The sequence below is a fragment of the Microtus pennsylvanicus genome, chromosome 1, assembly GCF_037038515.1.
Source record: "Microtus pennsylvanicus isolate mMicPen1 chromosome 1, mMicPen1.hap1, whole genome shotgun sequence".
Taxonomy (NCBI): Eukaryota; Metazoa; Chordata; class Mammalia; order Rodentia; family Cricetidae; genus Microtus; species Microtus pennsylvanicus.
In genome coordinates, this window is record NC_134579.1 from 84,493,954 (window position 1) to 84,518,212 (window position 24,259).

The following is a 24,259-nucleotide window of genomic DNA, read 5'->3' on the forward strand; positions in this document are numbered from 1 at the left end:
TTCCTCCAGGCTATACCCAGTGAGTTTTGGAGTGTCCCCTGGATCCAGCCTCAGGTCTACTCATTAGGAGCCCTGACCGTTGAATCACTTCATTCTGTAGGACCAAACTCTGCACCACATCCGTCTCCCCAGCACGCTTCCCAAACCAACTCTGGAAGGCCTCTAAATGGCATGAGATTTCATACCATTGATTGTTATTGATTAAGCCTGGGGCCTGGCACACTGCCCAACTTCAGCCCTAGAAGCAGGTGTATCTTCATGCTTCTCAAATGGAGTATAACAGAAAGCTACGGCACTCCACTTATGCCCTTCCCCCAGCCTCCTTGACTCAGACCAGGTAGGGAGAAGGAAAGGAGAGGAGATTTTCCAGGGAGAAGAAGGTTCAATGGTCAGAGACTTCTTAGAGCCCTCTGGCGGGAAGAAGTCTGCAGTCCACTCTGGCCTGAGATTTGTGGAAGCCCTTCCCAGCTGCTCTCGGCTCAACACCTATGGAACACACATTAGCTTCCATGTGGCCTGCCAGGCACTTGTGGTGCCAGAGTGAGTAAGTCCCTCAAAGAGCCGTGGCCAGATGGAGGAGACAGATGTGCACTGAGCACATGTCGGGGGCATCTCATAAGGACTGGAATAGCCAAGAACCAGGCCAGCCTGGAATTCCATTGTCTCCATTGAGTCCTGGTAGAAGCTAAATGAGAGCGAGTTGGGAGGGAAAGACATAGGACTGGGACGGACGGAAAGACAGAGGGAGCAGCTGGAACTAAGATGTAAGTGTGTGCCTGGTCACAATATGGATTGTATTTCTTTATCTTACAGTAAAGACTGCGGTCAAACATTTGAAAGTTCCACACTGTTTTTTCCTATGGTTGTGACTCAACCACGAGTGATTTTTCAAGTATGACTATATCCCCTAGGGTTTGGTCACTTAAAAAGGGACACCGATTCTCTGTGAGAATAAAATGATAAAATGAGGTAATATTTCCTTTTCCTTTCTCTTTTTCCCCTCTTTTTTTTGGGGGGGGGGATGGTGAGACACTGTCTTACACTGTATCCCAAGCTGGTCTAAAATTCACTGTACTGGAAGCCGACATGACTCTCGGCAATCCTCAGCCTCAGCGCTCAGAACGGTGGGATTACAGCATGACCCATCTTGCTGCCCTCTGCCTTTTCTTGCAGTTACTCTCCTGACCCCAGCCCTTGCAGGAATCCCCAAGGATTTGATGCAGGGGCAATGTTAAAAGATATCAAAGTCAGCAAGGCTAATTCTCCCAGTCGGCACAGGACTGTGGGGCGACATCCAGATGTGCAGAAACACTGCCCCCCCCCCCAGGAATAGCCACAACTTCCCAGACTCAGACTCACAACTAGAAGAACAGTGTTGCCTTCTTCTTTTGCAGATGTATTTCTATGTAATATGCATGTGTGTTCTCTGTGTGTGTATACCATGTGTTCAAGGTCAGAAGAGGGCTTTGGCTACCCTGGAACTGGAATTAAGGATGGCTACAAGCTGACATAGGTCCTCAGCAAGAACTGGTACCCTTAACTGCTCAATCCTCTCCCCAGCCCCTGTTACCTTCTTTTCAGAGAGGGTTTCCCAGCTTGGGATACTTCATCATACATTTCGACCATACTGGCAAAGACCTGGAGGGTTAGAATATCTGAGAGATGTATTTTTCAGTTTGGTGGCCTCCATATCTGCATTTGGCTTTTAATAGAGTCATCTGTGCCTTCACTCAATAGTCACTGAATACAAACCATTCACAAGGCCTAAGAACTAGAGACGTGGACTAGTGATACAAATGTGGCTCAGTGTGTACAGGTGCTTGCCAAACCTGATCACCTGAATTCTAGCCACAGGACCTACGTGGTAGAAGCAGAGAACTGGCTCTCTCAAGCTGTCCTTTGGCCTTCATACATGCACCATGGTGAGCACCATGATGTGTGTGCACACACACACACGCACACACACATACACCACAAAATAGATAAATTTTTTTTTTAAGGGAGACTGCAGATGTGAAGATCCAGTCTAGCTTCCAGCCTGGTGTTGTGTAACCATGATGTCATAGTTTAAGATGGTGCAAAGCCCACATAGTTGTTAAAGGATGCCTGTAATTTTGTCTTTCACAGAATGTAAATGTGTGTGTGTGTGTAAAGAGAGAAAGAGAGAGAGAGAGAGAGAGAGAGAGATTGTGTATTTCTCTAAGTTTCAAAAATTGATGGCCCACATGAAACAGAATTGAACAAAACTGATCATCTTTGTCTATTCCAAGGAACACAGTTTTCTTCTTCTTGAGCTAAATGTGAGCACTGTGGTGGTGGAGTAAGCTATGTAGCCTCACTGCAACACACATGTACATACATACACATACACACACAAACATACACATACACACAGACATGCACACACACATATATCCACACAGGCATGCACACACATACACAGGCATTCACACACATACACACACACAGGATGCACACACATACACACACACAGGCATGCACACATATTTATTTGCATGTAATATTTGCATGCCACGAGCTTTCCAGACCCCTGGATCCTATCTAAAAGTCCTAGGCTAAGAACCCCCAGAGCATGGGAAGGCACATGGGGTCCCACCCCCAGCTGAGGAGCCGTTGGCTGTTGGCTCCTAGAGATGGTAAAGTCACTCTTCTTGGTAGATTGCCTGTGTTACAGTGGACGGTCCCACACCCATGCACATCACTGGGCTCAGTAGTTGCACTTGGTGGATTTTTTTAATGGGAAGATATAACTTTGGGAGGAGGAGGATTTCTGAGGAATTGGAGGTGGGGAATGGATAGAACCAACTATATATTTCATACATCTATAAAAGTCGCAAAGAATAGGTTTTAAAACTGATACTAATAATTGCAAAACAGGCCTGACGATCCATCAAGACAGACTTCCTAGTATTTTTTATTATGTAAGAATATTTGCTTGTTCTTTACTTTGGAAAAACAGAGGTTCGTGGAGGACTGTTTTCAAAATCTTCTGTTCAGCATTCGGTACAATTTGAGCAGCCAGAGAACACTGAGTATAATCTTTTAGACAGAAGCTTAAAATAGTTTTTTGGTATAAAGGTAACTAAATTTCAGCTTGTTTGCACGACATCTAAATGAGTTCACATATTACCTCCTTACAAAGCAGACCTGTGCACAGACCCTGGAGTATTTTCCACAGTAAGAATGGACTTGGCATGAAGACGACCTGGGAGAATCAGGACCTCTTGTTGAGGTCAGTGACCTTGGGCTGCACGTCAACTCCCAACTTTCCCAGGTCACTAATCCATAGGAAGCCCTTTTCCTTTGCTCATACTGCATTCATCTGCGCAGAACTTCCTCATGACATGGAAAATCAGCGTTCTGAATGTCTTCTTCATAATGAAGCCCACATGTTGATAGCGTTCGTTTTCCCAAGGTTTTGCTGTATTTGGCTCTAAGACATTTTTGACCTTGAGTTCCCCAGATATCAGGCATAGGGAGGCTAATATTTTACTTATTAACTAGCGTGCACATTGTAAATTATACCTGCAGAAGCGCCTTTCCTCAGGCTGGTGCTCATATCCCCAGGGTAACAGCCATTTGGGAGAAGCCTTTACTGCCACCTTCAAAGTGTCAGATCTCATTTATGACTCTCGGCACCTATCATGTAGTAGAGAGACTGTAATGGAGCCTTCCGTGGGATACAGAATGAATCGTGTTAAGCGCCTTGTCAAAGGAGGAGACAGATGCAGGCCGACAGGTGCTGTGTGGCCTCGGGGTCCTCCAGCAGGCGCTCACATAGTCCCAGAAGAGCCTGCTGCCAGCAAAGGCATGAGCTCATGAGATTCCAAGGCTCTTGGCAGGCAGCAACAGGGTTCTCCACAGCAGAACCGTCTGCCCCACGTTTCACATCATCTGCTGGGATTCGAGTGGCCGCTTTATCCAAAACCACACCCTTCGCTGTGAGCCCTGGAGAGCACTGTAGTCCCCGTGCGGCTGGGATTTTCTGATTTGCACGTTTGTCTTCCCTGCCTGACTTCTCAGTGTGTCAGGAGCCATGCAGTGTTCTATGGCGCCCAACAGTAGGCCTTCTCATTTCTCAGTTGTCTGGAGGATAAATAAATATACAAATGTCTTTGGGTTTTTTTGTGGCCAGATGAAGGGCTTCGTGGGTAGATAACGGGATATTAAACCAACAAACAGCTCCATCTATTATAGAGAAACAGTCAGCATTTCCCCCTTAGCAAGAGTAGCAAAGGCTGCTGTCAGGAATGAGTGTAATCACTTTATCCTGATGCAGTCATTTAACCCTCTACAGCCCTCGGAGGGAGGCACTGCTGTTTAGTCTTATTCTCTAGGTGGAAAACTGAGGTCTGTAAATCCAGCCTCCCCAAGGTCAAGGAGGTCGTGAGACCTGGAGCTGGAATCCACCCTCAGCCTTCATCTTCAACCGCGCTCAGCCCTGTTCCCTCCTGGTATCCTCGTAGTCTGCTTGGTCTTTGGACCACTTCCTAGATAAACCGATGGGCTGTCTTGAGAGGGGAAAGTATATTGGGTGACGAGGAAAAACTTGAGCCAAAACAAACTAGAATGCATCCGCTCTGTTGTGGTGGTTATTGTTGTTTGCTGTAACTTCCCTGGAAACCATGGCATTAACTTTGCATAAAGATAAAAATCATCGTACCTTTTCAGATGTTCCTGACGTTCACTTAGAACAGGTTTGCTAATTTCATGGAAGAGGGGGCCACGCTGTGTGTTTGAATATGTGGATGACTTGTGGCGTCTGTAGTCTGCCAGCACGTTCATTTTTAAAAGATGTAGAATTTGCCTTTATTTGGCCTTGTCTGTTGTCTTTTTTTTTTAATATTTATTATGTACACAGTTTTCAGCCTCCATGCCTGCAGACCAGAAAAGGGCACCAGATCTCATTACAGATGGTTGTGAGCCACCATGTGGTTGCTGGGAATTGAACTCAGGACCTCCGGAAGAGCAGGCAGTGCTCTTAACCTCTGAGCCATCTCTCCAGCCCATCTGTTGTCTTTTTTAAAAGTAAATCTTGAAATTTTAGTACTCAAGAAATATCAGTTTCATGCCTAGAGTGAAATGCATGCTTGAAAGTGTGTGCAGGCATGTTGAAGAGGTCAACCCAAGACTCACGAAACTGTGTGCAGGCACGTCGAGGAGGTCAAAGATAAGTGAGCAGCTGTTACAGAGATATCAGCTGTCTGCCCACCCAAGACTTCCAAGAGGAGAGGAATGGAAACAGGGTCCACCCTTGACCTTGAACTTCCTGGCTCCTGTTAGTTGAAGGTGTGTGTCCCTGTGGCTTTGAGGCAAAGCTCCGCTGTGTGGGTAGACTTCCCCTTAGAATCTCCTTTGTGGAGTCTGCTGAGAATATAAATCAGAACCATGTGAGAGGTGTCTTACGCCAGAATGTAAAGTAACATGGGAAATGCCGACCCAGAAAGCAGTTTCTGGAGTATGTTGATTAGGAAGCACATACTGGTCATTTTCTTGCTTAGGACAAAAGCCTCTGGAGAAATAAACTTATTTTAAACTCAGGAGTGTGGAAGCCCTGGTTGTTAAGAAAAGAAGGTCTTAAACTAATGGCAGCAGGAATATTAGTTAGCCACCTAGAATGTTTGAAAGGATATCCAGTGACATGGTCAACTGAAAATACAGATTTTTAGCAGATTATGTAAGAGCTGACAAAATGGCTTAGCTGGTAAAAGTGCTTCTTCCCAAAGCAGAAAAGGTTGAATTCCAGGGGATCTGACGCCCTCTTCTGGCCCCCACAGGCATGTGCACTCATGTGCATATTTACACGCACACAATCAATCAAATAAATCTTACTTAGCCTAGATATATGTACACATTTTTATAATAAATGACAAGAAATTGCATGCTGACTAAACATGTTCATCTCTAAGGTGATTTTTCATCTCATTCTTTTCCTTTCATTCTTTAACCTTTTGTGTATCTCTTTACTCAAAAAGAGAAACTTGACATTACCCTGCCCATGGGTTTCTTCCTGGATTTGCTCCTCCTCCTCTACCCTCTCCTACAGACACCAAGAGCCATAAGGTCTCTGACTTGCTGACAATGGCACATTTACATGCTCCCTAGGAACAGAGCTTCCTGTCTGTTCTCGAGTCTCTAGATGACTTACATCTGATACCGCAAATGATGGGAATGCTGGGGAACTACTCATCTCGCTGCATGGCTCAGGTCTACACCCGGCCAGGACAGGCCATTTTTACTCATTTGCTCTAATATGAGGTTGCTGAGTCCGTGCAGACGGAATACAGATGATAGGGAAATCCAGCTGTATTTTTATCTGCTATTTGAAAATGAACATTGCTTATCTTTACACAAAAAGTGCTCTGGGCCTCTTTGAAGTGACTGTGTCACTGTCCTGTCTAAGTGCAGTGACATCCAGTGTGCCCCTTGCTCAGGTACTAACAGCCCTGCCAGCTTGTACAATGACCAGGCTTTAAGTGCCATCCTGAAATCAGCATCTCCCGGGTCTTGTCATTGTGTCCCTTCCTTATTGATTGGTGTTGCGCTGATGAACGGAGCATTGGTGGCACTTTGAATGGCTGGTTTGGTATGCTTTAGTTGAGGGTCCATGGGCGAGTTCAAATCTCTGGGTCAAACATGCTATCATTCTATCAAATTCCACGTAAGGAGGAATACAAAGTTACTTTGCTACCTCAAGTTTGTTATCTCTTTGAGATTTTATTTTATTTCATGCGTATGAATATTTGCCATTGTGTATGTGTACGTGTGTGTGTGTGTTGTGTATGTGTGTGTGTATAAACTGAGACCACTTGCTCATTTTCTGGCCACCCAGGCCCAAATAACCACATGGAAACTATATTAATTGCAGTGCTGTGTTTGGCCAATAGTTTAGTCATATTCCTAGCTAGGTCTTACATCTTAAATGAACCCATTTCTATTAATCTGTGTATCACCACGAGGCTGTGGCCTATTGGTAAGATTCCGGCATCTTTCTTCATTGGCAGCTACATGGCATCTCCCTAACTTCACCTTTCTTCATCCTCTATCTCTGCTTGGATTTGCCACCTTGCTATATTCTGCCTGGCCATAGGCCAAATCAGCTTCTTTATTAACCAATGGTAGTAAAACATATCCACAGCATACATAGAGGAATCCTATATCCCACGTGTGCATGCGTGTGTGTGTGTGTGTGTGTGTGTGTGTGTGTGTGTGTGTGTTTGTATGCAATACCAAAAGAGGCCAAAAGAAGATGTCGGATCCCCTAGAACTATAGTTACAGATGAGTGTGAGCCGCCTGGTGACTAAGCACTCATATGAGCATGGGTTTATTACTCAAACCACCACGGCTTGCGTTGACTGCTCCATTTCCCACCTCATCAATTAAACCCTGGACTCCTCCACCCCAAATCAGATAAAGATATTTCAGCTACTTGAACTCATTCATTAATTCCTTCTGCAAGGAACTGAATGAACACCCACATAAAAACCGCAGTACTTAGCAAACGTCTTTACTTGGTACTCTCTTTTTCCTTGAAGAACACAGATAAACAAATCAGCGGCTAAAAACCAATGACAACTTCTTTTCTTGAGTCCTGTTATCCTCTTGGGGTGACTGCCATGTACTTAGAACACCATTCCCAGAGCCAACGTCATCTGATTTCAGCAACCAGGCAGAAAGCCTTCCCACAAGCTACCAAAGGCACACTGAAGAATATTTTAGAAAAGCAAATATTTTATTTAGTCTAATTTTATGCCAAAGAATAGAAGGAAACACACATACACAACATCAAGTTTTTATGCCATGTAATAAAATTATTCCTGAGTTGTACAAACATTTCTAACTGTTTAATTTGATCCAGGCATCGCAGCTGGAGAGACATGCATCACAAGTCTCAGGAAAGGCATCAGGGCTTTGGTTGCACTGCATTTTGCCATGCCAGCCCTGTAAGGGATAAAAGCATACAAAAAACATGGAGGATGATTGGCTTTGCTTTCTCATAAAAATATCTGGGCTCCTTCATTTACCCATATGACAAGGTTCTCATCAACGTCATACATGTTTCTGGTGCCCTTGCAGTCACAGAGTCGTGCAAGAGTTAAGCTAGGCTGATCAGAGTGGATAACCTCTTCCAAGTACAGACATTCCCACCTACCCTGAAAACAGCTGCAAGAGGAGCTGGAGGCCCTAGGAACATGCATACTTTTTAATACTTAAAAACGAGTTTTAGGGGCCGGAGAGATGCTCAGCGGTTAAGAGCACTGGCTGCACTTGCAGAGGACCAGGTTCAGTTCCCAGCACCCACATGGTAGCTCACAACCTTCTGTATCTATAGTTACTAGGGATCTGATGCCCTCTTTTGACTATTTGAAGCATCTGTACTCAGATGCATATGCGTGCACGCATGTGCACGCGCACACACACACAAATTAAAAATGCTTTTTAGAGCAAGGTAGGATGGAAGCGTGCTTCTTGGGAAGCAAGAAACCAACAACCTTGAAGTTTACAAATGGGAGGGGGGATCAAAGCCCCTCCAATGTAGACTTTAGACCTCCTGCTGGGGAACCAACATCAAGACAACTTCTATAGGTTTTTTTGCCTTGCTAGAAGTTAGACAAGACAAGAGAGTCTCCACTCATGTAGTTGCTCCAAAAAGGGTTACTAGAGTCTGCTGTCATGATGGCTCAACATTCATGGCCTTCAGATGACACCTGCAGATTCTGGTCTTTCTAACTGAATCTTGTCTCCCTACCTCGATTTCATTTGCTGAACTGACTTCATCTAGAAGAGTCTCTCGAGAATTAGTGGTAAGCAGTGTGTCCGTGACTTCAAAAGGCTGAGGGTGTTCACACACTTGTGTATACATGCATCCTCCTGGGAAATATCACAAGTGCCTGATGGGAACAGTCTGTCCCAAATGAAAAGGGAGACTAACGCTCTCCGCTGTCTAATGGAAAACTTGAGTCGACACAATCAGGTTAGAGATTACTTGGCTGGACACGCATATCTTCTCTGCTCTCTCTTTGGTACTGATTGTGGTGGGGAGACTGTACGTTCTTATCTTATTAAATATGACTAGGAATTAAGATAGGGGTTTATACCCCGAAAGCTTTCTTGTTCTGCTGCAAGTGGACTCTGGCCTTTTTGTGGTACAAATGAGACGTCTTACACTGTCTGAATTCACACGAGCTGGGTGCAGTCGGCATGGATGCAACTGTCTTCATTTCCGAGTCAGAGCAGCAGACTCTCAACTAGAAATAAAGGGTCATGGTGCTTTCTGTATGATTTGCACAGGGAATGGCAGCGGCTCAAATTAACTCATGCCCATGGCTTTGATTTGCTGTGGCTCTTTGTCATCATTCTGAGACCCAGACTGTCCTTATCTAGGATATGCAGCCTCATGAGACAGGGACAAGAAAGGGAAACTGGGGGCTGGAGAGATGGCTCAGAGGTTAAGAGCATTGCCTGCTCTTCCAAAGGTCCTGAGTTCAATTTCCAGCAACCACATGGTGGCTCACAACCATCTGTAATGGGGTCTGGTACCCTCCTCTGGCCTGTGGGCATACACACAGACAGAATATTGTATACATAATAAATAAATAAATAAATATTTAATTATTTAAAAAAAAGAAAAGGAAAACTGGTAGGTGACAACCCCTAAGTGTTTTTGTTTCTGTTCTTTAATTAGCATATATTGCTTCTGCTTACCTTTCATTGGGTGAAGTGAATCTAATAACCAAGCTAACTTCAGAGGAGAGCCACATCACTGCTGGAAAGGGTAGAAGCCACTAGAAACATAAAAGGAAAGCTGATAGCGTGTATATTCTTTAATTATATATTTGATTATTTATTTAAAGTGCTTAATTTTTGTTTTATATATATTATAACTCTCATGTGCCATTATGTAATGTGTGTCATACACATATACACATACACGTGATTTTTGCCAATTTGACTGAGAAAGAAGTATTTAAAACAGCTCTTCAGTGACTAGGAATAAACCTATTTCTTAAAATATGCTTACCCCTTTTACTGTAATAGAAATTATTTTAGTGACTAGATTTGTTATCAATCCAGCTTTCAGTTGATATTTCAAAACTAAGAAATACAGCTAACATTAAGATGAAGGGTTAGAGAGATGGCTCAGCAGTTAAGGGCATTGACTACTCTTCCAGAGGACCTGGGTTCAGTTCCCAGCACCACAGTGGTACCTCAGAGCTACCTGTAACTCCTTCTCCAGGAGATCCAAAGCCCCCTTCTGGCCTCTGTGAAAACTGCATTCATGAGAACATAACCCCACACATACACATAATTTAAAAATAAAATAATTTTTTTTAAGAATTGATGATGGTATATTGTAGCATCATGTGACTCTGGCTTTGGAGAAAGAAATACACATGCTCAGAGCCAAACCTTTCTGTTTTGATGGAATGGATTTAGATGCTATAACATTGTAGGCGTCTATGAACTCCCAGGTTTGTCCTTCCTATGGTCAAATGCTTGCTGACAGCAATATGCTTTGCTGTGCATCAAGAAAAGGGTTGCTTGAAACCATGGTGAGATAAAACAGGTGCTTATCAATTGACTTGATGTTTTGAAAACATAATGATTGGTAATCTTAAATTTGCCCTAAATAACCTGTATTTTAACTCCCCATCCTTCCTTAGAATATCATACGAAGAAAATGTTATACAAGTGAAAGCATACTTGGCATATATACATGAGAATTATTCAGGTACTGAAAACATCAAAACAAACTTAATACAGATTCACAAAGTGCAGGAAAAAAATAATGCATCCTGACCTGACATGAGGCCATGGAATCTAAAGCAAAGGCAGAAAAGCTATAATATGCTGCCCTCCACCTGTGATGTAGGCTCTAATGCCCTCCTGGGAGAAGGATTCGGGGAACTGTGTAAACTTAACGAGCGTGTTACTCATGACTGTATAGATATGAAATAGATAGCCTGGCATTAATTTGAACAGAATCTGCCTCATATCTGACCAAAGAAATACACATTTAATAAGCAAGGCGAGGAGTTCTCTCTGAAAGCGAAGGCGTCATTTGCCTTAAGTAGTATATTAATCATGAGGCTAATTCATCGGTATGAATTATCCCAAACCTATAACCACAAACCTGTTGAAATCTTAACACCTTCCAGATACTATAATGCTGGTAATTGCATCCAAGAAGACATCTCGTGGTGGCTGAGACATCCCTCGCTACTAGTAAGAGCTTCTTTAGGAACAAGATGTACAATCTACTAGCCAGTTCACTGGAGGAGGAAAGCTAGCCTTCCCCAAGTCCACTTTCCTGAGTCACCCCTGTTGAGGGTTTTCATGAGCACTTAGGAAGTAGCTGCTTCCTACTGGGGCCAGTCTATCTGTGAAGTTTGCGGAAGTTTTGTAAGGTCAGTGCTCGTGACTATCCCGGTAGTAAAACTCACAGCAGAGGAGCCCTGCTTCCTTCCAGCCAGCCGGATTTCTGATAGTTCATCCGAACGTGGCCCTGGTTCAAATCTGTGGCCATTTGGAAAGACTACTTAATGCCTTTGGGTTAGCCATAGAAGACTGTTTGCTGTGCAGGGCATAATGTGAACCCAAATGTACTTTTAAGTACATTTAAAGCCTTAGCGCTTTAGCTAGCCATTTCTGTTTTGATAGGTGCACCAGCTTAAAAATACAGTAAGTCTGTATCCTTCGAGCTCAGCAAAGCTCTTGCCTTGACTACCGCCATCCTGAGTCTGGAACAAGCACTGTTAACGCCTAAGTCGCTTAGTGATATCTCTTTTAAGCAAAACAGTTTACATCTCCTCTGCCTCTGTAGAGCTCCAGACTCCTCCTACCTTCTGTCTGCACTGGGGAGGATTTGCTGGAGTGCTCTATCCTACGTGCTTTGTTAAAATCCCCAGCAAAATACAACTTGGTAGTATTCAAATATCAGCATGTTTAAGAAATCATTCCCCAAACACAGAAAATTTCAGGTTTTTTATAAATAACATCATTATATGGGAACACATTCATGGCGTATAATTATGTTTGTGAACAGCGGTCGAGCTAAGATCTTATTATGATGTCGCCACTCCGGCAGATAACATACATTAAATTATGTGTTGGTAATGAGACAGAGTTAACGTCGCTTTGATTGCACCTTTCAGACTTTCTTCGATGCTGTTTTAAAGCTGAACATGTACAGTTATTAAGAAACACGGTACGATCTTGTAAAAACATATCACCAGCCAGGGTTTGTTTCTACGCTGCCTTTCTTCTCATACCCATAGGAACATACAGCCCTCTGGCACCACTGAGAGGGTCCCCGTCCCCCACCCCTACCAGGTGAGGATTCACTGAGCACAGCCAAACTGGCACCCAGGTGAAGATGAGACAAAGCCTGTGGCTTCCTGTCAGGTTGAAATCACAGACAGGCCTCAGAAGAGAGCACCCGAGGCTGGAGAGACAGTTAAGAGCATTGGCTGCTCTTTCAGAGGGCCTCAGGTTCAATTGCCAGCACCCACATGATAGCTTACAACTGTCTGTCACTCCAGTTCCAGGGACTCGACACCTTTACACCAATGCACAGACATACATGCAGGCAAAACACCAACACACATAAATATAGTTAGTTAGTTAGTTAGTTAGTTAGTTAGTTAGTTAGTTACTTACTTACTTACTTACTTACTTACTTAAAAAACAAACAGCAACAACAAAAAAAGACAGCATCTAACTCCGACCAGAGCCTGGGGCTCCTCAGTCTACACTATGGGAGAGGGAGACTTTTCAGGAACACATGGGTAATATGTAGTTGGGAATCGGGATGACCAGCCTCCCGTAAACAAATCCGAAGAGGCTCCTCACATAAGGAGGTCCTGCTATTAGAACTGGATGACGCGGAGTCATCCTTCTTTCCCTTGTACCCAGGCTGTTATGTGCTCTGTCTTTTATTCACTTTGCAGCCATCTCTTACCCGATGGAGAAGATCAGTGTATACTGGATTCCGAGTATGCTTAGGGGTTTGGGCAGCCACCAAGAGACTGTCAGCCAAAATGATCCAAATGACTTGATTATTATGTGGGCTTGTTATAAACTGATATTGAGGGTGGGAAGAGGGCTCCATGGAAAGATGCTGAATTTGATCCCTAGGACATACAGTCTCCCTGGTACATGCGTGTAATCCCAACACGGAGACAGCGGAGGCGGAAGGTTCCCCAAGGCTGGCTGACTGGCCAGGTAGTCTAGGTGAATGTTGAGTTCTTAATTCAGTGAGAGAGACAGACACTGTCTCAAGCAGCAAGGGGGACAGCAGTGAAGGGAGGCCAACTTTAGGCCTCCACATGCTCACACCTGTGCCCGGACATCTGCACACACTCACACTTGGACATATACACACTCATATAACACACCACACACACAAATGTCATCCTTAGATCTGCAGAACCCCTGTCATGATACCCAGCCAAATGGAATTCTTTTTCCCAAGGGAAGTACAAAAAAACCTTTCTTCAGTTTCCCTTGCCATAACTTCAGGTACTTGAAGTCTGCCTCAGAAAACATTGAATGAAAATAACTAAATAAATTCCAGAAAGAGCCCATGAGTTTTGGGGGCATGACGAGATCCCCCACAGTCACACAGGGTTCCACTGTATCACACTGGGGATGAGAATTACCCTTTTGTCTCCAATGCGCACACTGTATGTGTCACCTGCATGAGAGGCACTTGGGAGACTTCTTAGTCATCAAATCAGAAGGCGTGGCCTACGATGGGTTTCGCCATCCATTGGGAACCATGGGCCGTACCTCTGCAAGGTAACCTCAGTAGACACCTGTGGGCCCCTTTGTTCCGCGGCCTTGGGCTCCACCCCCCCACCCCCCAGCTTGTGTTTTCAGAAGGAAGCTGCAGTAGGTTGATGTATCCCTGCAGCCGCTACAAGAGCAGGTGAGGGCTGCAAATGGGGAACAGATAGAATAGCCAAAATGTGATTTTAATGGCTCTTAATGCTCATGTATAATACAGTGATGGTTACCGAGTGCACATTAAAAAATAAATGCCCACACTTTCCTCATCAAGTGTCATTTAAATCTCATTAGATAGATCTTGGTGAAATGACACCGGCAATAGGACTCCCTTCTAATTCTCCCGCATTTTGGCCACTGCAAAGGCCCTGGGGAAAACAGCGTCTGTCTGACAGGGGTTAGAAGGGACTGTGGGTGAGCCCCTTCCCAACTCAGCTGAACAGTCAAAGTGAAATTTGATGGCGGTAATTATACAAGATCGTTTTGTGGCTGGTTGCTACGTTCCTTTTGCTCTTCAATTGAGATGTCAAGATACTAGGCCAGCAGCCATTATCCCCTTCTGTTAGCTTAATATTCACTTTGCCTGCTAAGGTGCCCCGATAGTGTGTGTGTGTGTGTGTGTGTGTGTGTGTGTGTGTGTGTGTCCTCTGGATGGATTGATTTCTATTGTTCTCTCTCTCTCTCTCTCTCTCTCTCTCTCTCTCTCTCTCTCTCTCTCTCTCGATGGTGACAAACACCTGAAAAAAGGAATTTGAAGGGAACTGTTTTACTTAATCTTATGCAGAATGCAAAAGGAGGGTTGCGTTTGATAGGCATTTAGGCGAATAGAAAGGCATCAAGTATGGCGGTGGTCTGAAGAGCCACTCACCGTGGTTTGGTGAGTGGCATTTTCCAATTTACTATTATTTACTCCTCGCAATTTGTGATTTGAGTCTGAAACCTAAAAACTTGGTACAAGCGGTTTTAAAAAATTAGCCTATTTGAGTGACTGACTTAGACGGGTTGTGGCCGAGTTTTGATTATTTGTGTTTGTGTGTTCATTCTCCGTGTTTCTGTTGAAGGGAGATGAAGCCGTCTGGAGAGACTGCATGTAGGATTGTTCTGCCTAGCCTCGATCCCATCCCCGCACCTGGCCACAGTTCTCCTTCCAGCAGCTCTAGTTGCCTCAAATCTTGTCATCGTTTTTGTTCCAGGGGTTTAATGTCCTTTGGTGCCCTGAATTCCCACTTCCCTCTGGGTTTCCGTCTGCTCTACAGCACCTGACCTCTAGGTCTCTTCATGTCATTTCCTGGCTCTCTGGGATTTTCTTGCTAAAAACTACGTTTTGATCATAGTAGAAACAAAAATAAAACAGCAAAATGCATAATTGGTGTGATTCACTAGAAAATGCAGGACTCTGCAATTCCTTACCAACTCATAACTGAGCTTCACACAGGTCTGGAAATCGGCTGTTTTCTCGCTCTGCCCTCTTTATCATCCTGAAGCAGGCAGCCGAGGTGCAGCTTGAAACTCGACGTGAAGATGAAATCCATGCTGGTCAGAATTGGCAGGACCCCCCCCTCCCATTGCTACAAAAACCAGAACTTGGAAGTTTTCTATTGCTTCCCTGAAGGTTTTGCTTCTGTGCATCTTTTGAGGCTAAAATCTGCTTTGATTTGTTTTAACATACCCTAAATGGCTTCGTCACATCAAACGTGCTAGACAGCTGCTGAGATATTATTTAAAGGGCACAGTCTCAGGCCTATGGCCCATGTTCATGGAGATTGTTTTTCTGTGTAAACGATTCAAGAAAGGCCTTTACTAGTAGTTTTGACTACAGAGGAAAACAAGCACCCGGGGAAACGGAAATGCGTTGACTGAGCATCCAGCAGCTGAGGAGAGCTTTGGCCAGGACATTTCCCTAGGCTTTTTACTTCTATTTGGAGAAACTGAACTCTTGACAGATGAACTTCTTTTCCCTGGGCTGATGTTTATCTAACAGCATGGTGGTTGTGAAATAATCCAGAATCCACAAGGTCAGAGAATGGCCTGCTTTACCCGGTCGCTCCTCCCAGCTCCGTCCACAGATTCCCTCAGGGAGGTTGCTTGCATGGGCAGCTGGTCGATCCACCCCACAAACTGTCACCCAAAGGACCAACCAGTTTCTTGGGTGTGGCCCCCTCAGTTCTGGCAACTCTGTGGGACTTGGGTCTCACTATCCTTTTCCCCTCTGCACTCTTGAGTTAGAAGTCATTCCAACAGGCTTGACCAATGAACATTCTCAGGCGATATATTGGGAATTAAAACCGTCGGTGAAACTGGATTTTTGTAATGCCTTCATTCGTGAGAAAATAGACTGGCGGTTGTGTTTTTTTGTTTTTTTTTTTTTATCTTGGGTGAAAGAGTAAAGCAAGGTTGAATAAATAATCTCTGGCTTATCGTGGAAGGTTTAAAAGGTCCATTAAAAAGAGGATTGCGATTATAATAAGTCTTTCTTCTCTTCCCTCATCACCTAGTTCTTTGGCGCATAAACAAGGCGTTTTGCCCTGTAGGACATTCAGCCTTTGTGCTCTGCCTTCTGTGCTTGGTTCTCATTCCATGAACTATGGCTCCACAGGGGAGATAATCCGAGCAGACACAGGGAGAGCCTTGAGTGGCCCTGACACTCTGTACGTCCTCCCTTCTGGGTACACACGACTACGCAGGAGCAGCTTTGCTTCGTAATGGCCCTCACGGAGCACACCAGCAGAACCGGAGTGTGACTGTCAGACTCACAACGTTCTTTCTCTTGTATGTTTCAGAAATCGAGGCGAAGGAAGCATGTGACTGGCTGCGAGCTGCTGGGTTCCCGCAGTACGCTCAGCTGTATGAAGGTACGTCCTTCTTTACAGAGAGAATAAACTCAGGACAAACCATGTGGACCCTGCCTTCTGCTTTCTGGGTCATTGCTCTAATGTGTTGTGGCTTTGCTCCCTTTTCTCTCGGCCTTGGCAATAGTAAGCTCATCTGGACACATCTGGAAATGAGAGCCCTCCCGTTCCCACCCCACTTCCTGCTTCCCCCTGCAGATTCCCACCCAGCTCCACACTTTCTTTCCAGTGTCTGCCCCGACTCACTTTGCAGACTAACATGCTCTTCCTTGTTTTAACTTCATTGTGTTCAGTTTTCTTGAACTTGCAATGAATGTGTTGTTAGTAAGTTTCCTAGATGTCTCTAATCTACTTGTTTGGGGATAGCCTTTGCTTATGCCTATGTTATTTTTTTTTAAAAATGTTATGGACCAGACATCAGTCTTCTGAGTTTTGGATAAATGGCTTTCTTGCCAGCGTTATACTTCTGGTTCTTGATTCTTTAATTACTAATTAACAAATTTGCTGTCTTAGTTACTTTTCTATTGCTGTGATAAAACAGCATGACCAAGGCAAGTTAGAGAAGAAAAAAGTTTATTTGGGGCTTACAGTTCCAGAGGGTTAGAGTCCATAACCATCATGGTGGGGAGCATGGCCGCAGGCAGGCAGGCATGGTGCTGGGGCAGAAGCTTGAGAGCTTGCATCTGATCCACAAGCAAGAGACAGAAAGGGTAAATACTGGGGATGACATGGGTTTTTGAAATCTCAAAGCCCACCCCTAGTGACACCCCTCCTCCAACAAAGCCATGCCCCCCCAATCCTTCGCCAAACTGTTCTACCAACTAGGGATCAAGCACTGAAACATAACGAGCCCACAGGGATGTTCTTCTTCAGCCACAATTTTCACTTCTCTCTACCTTACTGATATCTAAGACCATCATCAAATCTTCCATGTTTTATACATGGTCCTTACACATCAGGAAGGAGTGAGGTCCCAGCAGTGGGCAGGTGGCACACGAGATTAGCTGTGGAGAATTATAGCTAGTGGTATTTATTACAAAGCTGTAGATAAGACATGCACAAAGAAGGAGCATAGGGTTTATACTTAATGGGGCTGCCACTCCCACAGGGGGATGATGCCAGGGCCCAGGAAAGAAGGAACCCATACATATCTCTGGAGGGAACAAACACACAGCTGGACATGGGCAGAGCCAGGGGTTGCCTCCTTGTGTTTCATCCATGGCTTCACATTGGCCAAACACACAAGGAAAGCAGATAGCACAAGTCTCTTTGGACACCGTCCACTCTCCAGGGGGTGTCAAAGCATAACGCCAAAATAGGAGGCAGCGGAGTGGGCCTGAGGGCTCAGGAGAGGGTGCCTAGCATAGGAAAAATATGCAGCTTCTCTTCCCAATGGCACAAACATTGTGTAGGATGGGAAGAGTCAGTGAGATTAATCTTTCCTTATAGATGACTCCTGTCCTTTCATCAAAAATCTCAATTTTATATTAAAAACCAAAAGGTTTTTTTTTTTGCTACTTTGTTCATATAAATTCTGTGAGGACAAAGAGTTAGCATTGGAATGTAGTTTGAAGCTCAGAATCTCTGATAAAAAAGAGTTTCATAGGGTCATACAGAGCCTTTTAGACAAAAGGAAAGAAAGAGAGAAGGGGGAGACAGAGGGAGGGAGGAAGGGAGAGAGAGAGAGAGAGAGAGAGAGAGAGAGAGAGAGAGAGAGAGAGAAGATTCCTATAGTTTAAGTCTACGTTATTCTCGACTCCTACTCTACCTGCAATTTACTAACTAGAAGGGAAGAGCCCAGAACGCTAAGTGACTCTGTCCTAGTTAGGGTTTCTGTTGTGACAAACACCATGACCGAAATAAAGAGGAAAGGGTTATTTTGTGTTATAACTCTCGGGTCACACTCCATCACTGAGGGAAGTCAGGCCAGGAGCTCAGGGCAGGAACCTGCAATCAGGAGCCCATGCAGAGGCCGTGGAGGGGAGCCGCTTACTGACCTGCTTATCATGGCTTGCTCAACCTGCTTTCTTATAGATCCCAGGACCACCAGCCCAGGGGTGGCACCACCCACAGTGAGTGAGGCTCTCCTCCATCAATCACTAGTCAAGATAATACCCCACAGATTTGCCTGCAGGCCAAGACAATGGAGGAATGTTTCCAATTAAGATGCCCTCTTCCCAAACATGTCTAGGTTTGTGTCGAAAGAAAAATAACAGCAACAAGCAGCTCACTGTCCTGAAGTGGAAGGAGGAAATGAAAAAATGCCAACTCTTTGATTCTTGAGTATATACATATAAATATATACACGATAATGCATATGCTACCGCTACTGTGAGACTTTAATGTAAGCAGTCCATAACTCCCTAAGATGCGCTATTAGCCCACAAACATGCGCATGCTAGATTGTGTCTCACCCATAAATGTTGCATAAACACAGTAAGAACAGAGTTTTCCCTGTGCCCATTATTATTCAAAAACCAATGCTCATATCCCAGCACTCGGGAGGCAGAGGCAGGCGGATCTCTGGGAGTTCGAGGCCAGCCTGGTCCACAAGAGCTAGTTCCGGGACAGGCACCAAAAGCTACAGAGAAACACTGTCTCGAAAAAAAAAAAACAAACAAACAAACAAACAAAAACCAATGCTCATACCTCCGCCATAAAGTGGCCATCATGACTGTGATACTGTACAGTTGAGGAAAAGTTATTTGCCCAGAGTAACATACCCAAAAGTAATCAGGGCTTAAAGCTGGAGTCCCTGGGCTCCTGTGTCTGTGCTTCTCACTGGGACGTACACTCACTTGCCAGGAGGGTGAGGTGGTATCCATTTGGGGACCAGAAGGGATTCAGTCACCATGAAATTCTTTGAGTTCAACTAACTTGATTGGCTTTTTTTTTTAATAAAACCAAATCTTTATGTCTTCAAATTGGAATTTGATTTGTTGGGCCAAATAAAAATGTCAGCAAACTGATAATGTTTAAATCTTTATTGTGTGGCCCTTGTTCTAAAGAGGCAAATATGTGTCTCCAGAATGGGGAAAGCATCTGCTTCCAACACGGAGGAAGGTTTAGAAACATTAGCTTTATTGTAACTCGGAAGGTATGGAAAGTGTAAAATAGAAAGGCAGGGCAGTCACAGGGAACTGACATGAAAGGTGACCTTGCCTGTTATGCCAAGTGACATCCAGAGGTTTTCCTCTGTAAAAGAGGCTCCTAAAATTAAAGCCATATTCTGATAGTCACAGTAGCCCTGCCAGTTGGCATGAGTCCTCTTTTGAGGAAAAGTCATGGGTTTGGCATCAGTGGGGAACTTCAAGATGACTGGAAATTTTGCTATCAAAAAAGAGCGGGGGGGGGGGGAGAAGGAGGGGAGGGAGGAGAGGAGGGAGAGAAGAAGGAAGGAAGGAAGGAAGGAAGGAAGGAAGGAAGGAAGGAAGGAAGGAAGGAAGGAAAAGAAAACCTGAGACCATTGAACTTGGGGTATTTTGGGAAATGTCCTTTGTGAAGGAAAAAAAATCTATCAAACTGAGAATTCTATGAAACTGTCGGCCTGTGGGCTGTGCTGTGGTGAATGGGAAGAACCCTGATGTTCTTCCCCACCCCACCTGAGCCTCTGATAAGCAGGGACACTAAGGGCACTCAGCATTTAATCTTGTCCAAGGTCGGGCGCTTGTTTTCGTGTTTCGCACTTAAGCTGTACTCTCAAAAGCATTTTCTGTGATAAAAATAAAATCGTGTGCTATTTTTAAAGGCCATCAGCAATAGTAATAAGCTGGAACTGTGGTTAAGATCGGGGATTTGTGTGGACGTGGTGGATTTGTGTGGACGTGGTGGCCCGAGTACAGTGGCCTGCAATCCCCTACGGCAAAGGACATAACCTCTGTCTCCCCTTTCCCTCCTAGATTCCCAGTTCCCCATCAACATTGTGGCTGTCCAAAAAGACCATGATTTTCTTGAAAGGGACCTTGTAGAGCCTCTTTGCAGGTAAGCCAGATGAGGGAAGTAGCTTTGATGTTTGTTTCTTTCCTAGGTTGACCTCCATTCAGTAAACATTTCCTCTGTGACCACTGTCTCCAGACATTAGGTCCTGGTACTCTGAGCATGCTCACTCAGTTCCTGTTTGTGTAGAATTTAAATCCTAACAGGGGGCTTTAGACATTAGGTTAGAAAAAAGAGAGGGGAAAGGGAGGAGAGGAAAGAACAGAAGGGGAAAGAAGAGAAAGAAGGGCTTGGATGTTTCAGAGTGTGTTAAATGCCATTTCCAAAATGCGAATAAGGATAAGGGCAGGGAAGAGGCGGCACAGATGAGGCGGGGTGGGGGAGGAGGAATCAGCCAGTCAACCGTCACAAGCGCTGTTGGGGCAGAGGCTGAGACTTCACCCTTTGAGTATGTTCAACTTGACCTGTTTGTTTTACATATATAAAGTCAAGTGGCTATAGCTTTGAGTCAGAACATGTAAAGCCGAGTAAACACAGTGGCAGAGTGACATATTTAAACCTTTGTTATGTGACGAAGAGCCCAAGACATATACGTGAAGAATCTCCCACCAAACACCTCACAGAGTTGTGGGAGAAGCCCGGGTGAAGCGATGAGGTGGGAGCCAAAGAACAAATACAGAACCGTTGAACTTGGGTTAATAATTTTGAAAAGCCAATGGAATCTATATTTGTAGACAATTAAATTCCACATGAAAAGTCAACCATGTCTGAAGAACTTGTGGTTTCCTGGACAACACTCTGGAAAGAGTCAGAGCTGGGGTAGGTGTCGGTTGCAGGACACTGTTCCTTTTCAGGAAACAGAGGACTTGGATATTCTGTGCTCGCGACCCTCAGCCCACTGCATTTGATAAATATGATTATTTAAGGGGAAGCCAATGATAAGCAGAGCATAAATGATCTTAGGCTGCCAGATCTCCAATATCTGTTTTTGTGTTCAGAGCTGCTCATTCCCTGATTCCTATATGACAAAAAAGATTTGTAGCCGGGCGATGGTGGCCTTTAATCCCAGCACTTGGGAGGCAGAGGCAGGCGGATCTCTGTGAGTTCGAGACCAGCCTGGTCTACAGAGCTAGTTCCAGGACAGGCTCCAAAGCCACAGAGAAACTCTGTCTCGAAAAACCAAAAAAAAAAAAAAGTAGATGTGTGTTCACCAGGACAATCCTGTGTATCTGCTTAAGTTTGATGTATCAATCCTGTTGGCTAAAAGAGAAAAGAACTCTTTGATTCATAAACTTGAGAGCTGGCTGGCTTAATAGGTTAAATACGCTTGCAGCCAAGCATAACTACCTGAGTTCGATTCCTGGGACCCACATAGTGGGAGAAGAGAACCGCCTCCCAAAAGTTGTCTCCTGACATCCATACATGCACTGTGGCATGAGTACACCCACCTACACACACACACACACACACACACACACACACACACACACACAGTAAAATCATAGATTTGAACGGGAGGCCATCTAGGCTAGAAAACAAGTAAGCACAATGACCTGCCTCTGCGAGAGCCTGTGGGGTAACCGGATGATTTCCTCGTGGTTCTTCCAAAGCTTTGACCTGGAAGAGCAGCCTTTCCTCCTCGCCTCCCGGTAGGCACACCTGCAGCAAGAACAGATCCTTCTGAAGGCCGCTCATTCCACACAGTCCAATCCAATTAGTACCTCAGGCTGTTTTTCCTCTTGGTGTTGAGGACGTTCCTGTTGGCTGGCATTTCAAAAAAAATCCTATTTTTAAAATTATATTTTACCATTAAGTCTTCTAAATTTGTTTTCTGTAAAATGACTTATTTGCAGCATTGTATTTATATTAAAAATGGACTAGTACTAGTATGTAATCAAGGTTTGGAAAAGTTTCAGCCGCTGCTCCTGAAGCTCCCACTTCCTCTCTGTCCTCCATGTCCATGCTACTACCAAACCTTGGCAACTACAGATTGGTTTTCTGTGCCTACAGTTTTGGTTCCATCCGGGCATCACAGATATGGCATGGAACAGAAATGACTGTTTTGCCTGGCTCCCTTCCCTTGGTGCAATGTTCTTAAGATTAATTCGTGTTACTTTCCGTTTCAAAAATGTATGCCTTTCCATTGTACGAGCAAACTTCCGGGATCCCAATGTGAGGCTATAAAAACATTTCAACATGGATATATGTAGTTTGGTTTGAGCATAAAAGTATGTTTCTTTTCACTAAAATCTTAAGAATGAGGCGGGGGGGACTCATGACAAATCTGTTTTAACTTATAAAGAGGCAGTAACCACTTCAAGTGGTCCTGTTGTTTTATGTTCCCAGCAACATATGAGGGCTCCAGCTATTATATGTCCCTTTGTTAGTATGTTTTTGTTTTGTTCATGCACATTTGAACAGGTGTCTGGCAATTATTGCATTGTGACTTTCCATGTGCATTTTCTTAGCGACCAATAAAACTAGATATCTTTCCATGTCTCAAAACTGATCGTCTCCTGCAAAATATCTTTTTGATCTTTTTCTCATTTTTTAATTGAATACGTTTATTGTTGCACTTGGAGGATGCCGCTGCTGTGATTAATCCCTCGTTCCTCAGACAATGCATTCTGTAAATGTTTTCTGCCAGCCTGTATATCCTCTTTCCAATGTCACACAAGCAGGGCTCTTTTTTTCTTTTCTAGCCAAATTTGTTTACTTTGTCCACATTTTAAGAGTGCATCTAAAAGTGTCTTTGCCTAAAATAAGGTCACAAGTATGTTTTCCCTTGCAGTTTGAATCAGAGGTTATCTCAGTTAAGTACAAGGCTGCACCAAGATTCACACGTTGCATTTCAGTGTTCAATTGTGACCACTACCTGTGGAAAGGACTGGACGGCCCTCGTCATCAAGTCACTTTGACACATGCCTGTGTACTCTTGTGTGTGACATGTGTGTCTATGACATGTACGGCACAGTGCTTGTGTTGAAGTCAAAGGACAACTTGCAAGGGTTGGTCCTCTTTTCCACCTTCTGGGGGCTTGGGGTTGAACTCAGGCAAGTGCCTTTGCCCGTTGAGCCATCTCAGGGTCCTAAATGCACGTGTTCGTTAGTAATCAGTGTATGTCTAGGTCTCCTGATGTTTACAACAGCAAACTGTAGTGTAGAGCACAGGAAATGGTCTTGAGAATACCTAAGAGTTCGTGGTTCTGTACATGCTATTATTTTTGAAACCGGTATTTTATTACTAGAATGTGTGTATCTATATATACATATATAATTAATAAAACAGCATATATATATATATGGATATATATATCCTGCAAAATCTTTCTAAGCTGTTTTATTAATTTTTGTGAGAAAGCATTTGGCTAGAGGTCCATGAACCTCGGTTCTCTGGGCGTAAGCTCTGGGTAGAATAGCCAAAGGAAGAGTCACACCCTGGGTGGATCAAAGGAAGCGAGGGGTAGGTTGACAGCCAGAGGTGGCTGGCTGAAGAGCCGCAAGGGCAGGCAATTGCTTTTTCTTCACTGTGAGGTCCACACAATCCAGACTTCCTGCCTTGCGAACAGCAGAAAGCAGCCGATCTCCCACCAGTGAAGACTGACGGTGCTTTTTAGACTTTGAGATTAATGAACAGTTAATTAGAAGCTTGCCTACTCAGAGGG

General features: G+C 44.3%; 1 protein-coding gene across 5 annotated transcripts in view; it reads left to right on the plus strand.

Annotated features, from left to right (window-relative positions):
* Stard13 (StAR related lipid transfer domain containing 13) overlaps window positions 1-24,259 on the plus strand; it is a 211,555-nt gene that overhangs the window by 134,635 nt on the left and 52,661 nt on the right. For all 5 annotated transcript variants that reach the window (XM_075971342.1, XM_075971359.1, XM_075971333.1 and 2 more), the window contains exons 2-3: window positions 16,591-16,662; window positions 20,559-20,640. In XM_075971342.1, coding sequence (XP_075827457.1) covers window positions 16,591-16,662; window positions 20,559-20,640 — 154 coding nt within the window. The remainder of the gene's footprint in view (window positions 1-16,590; window positions 16,663-20,558; window positions 20,641-24,259) is intronic.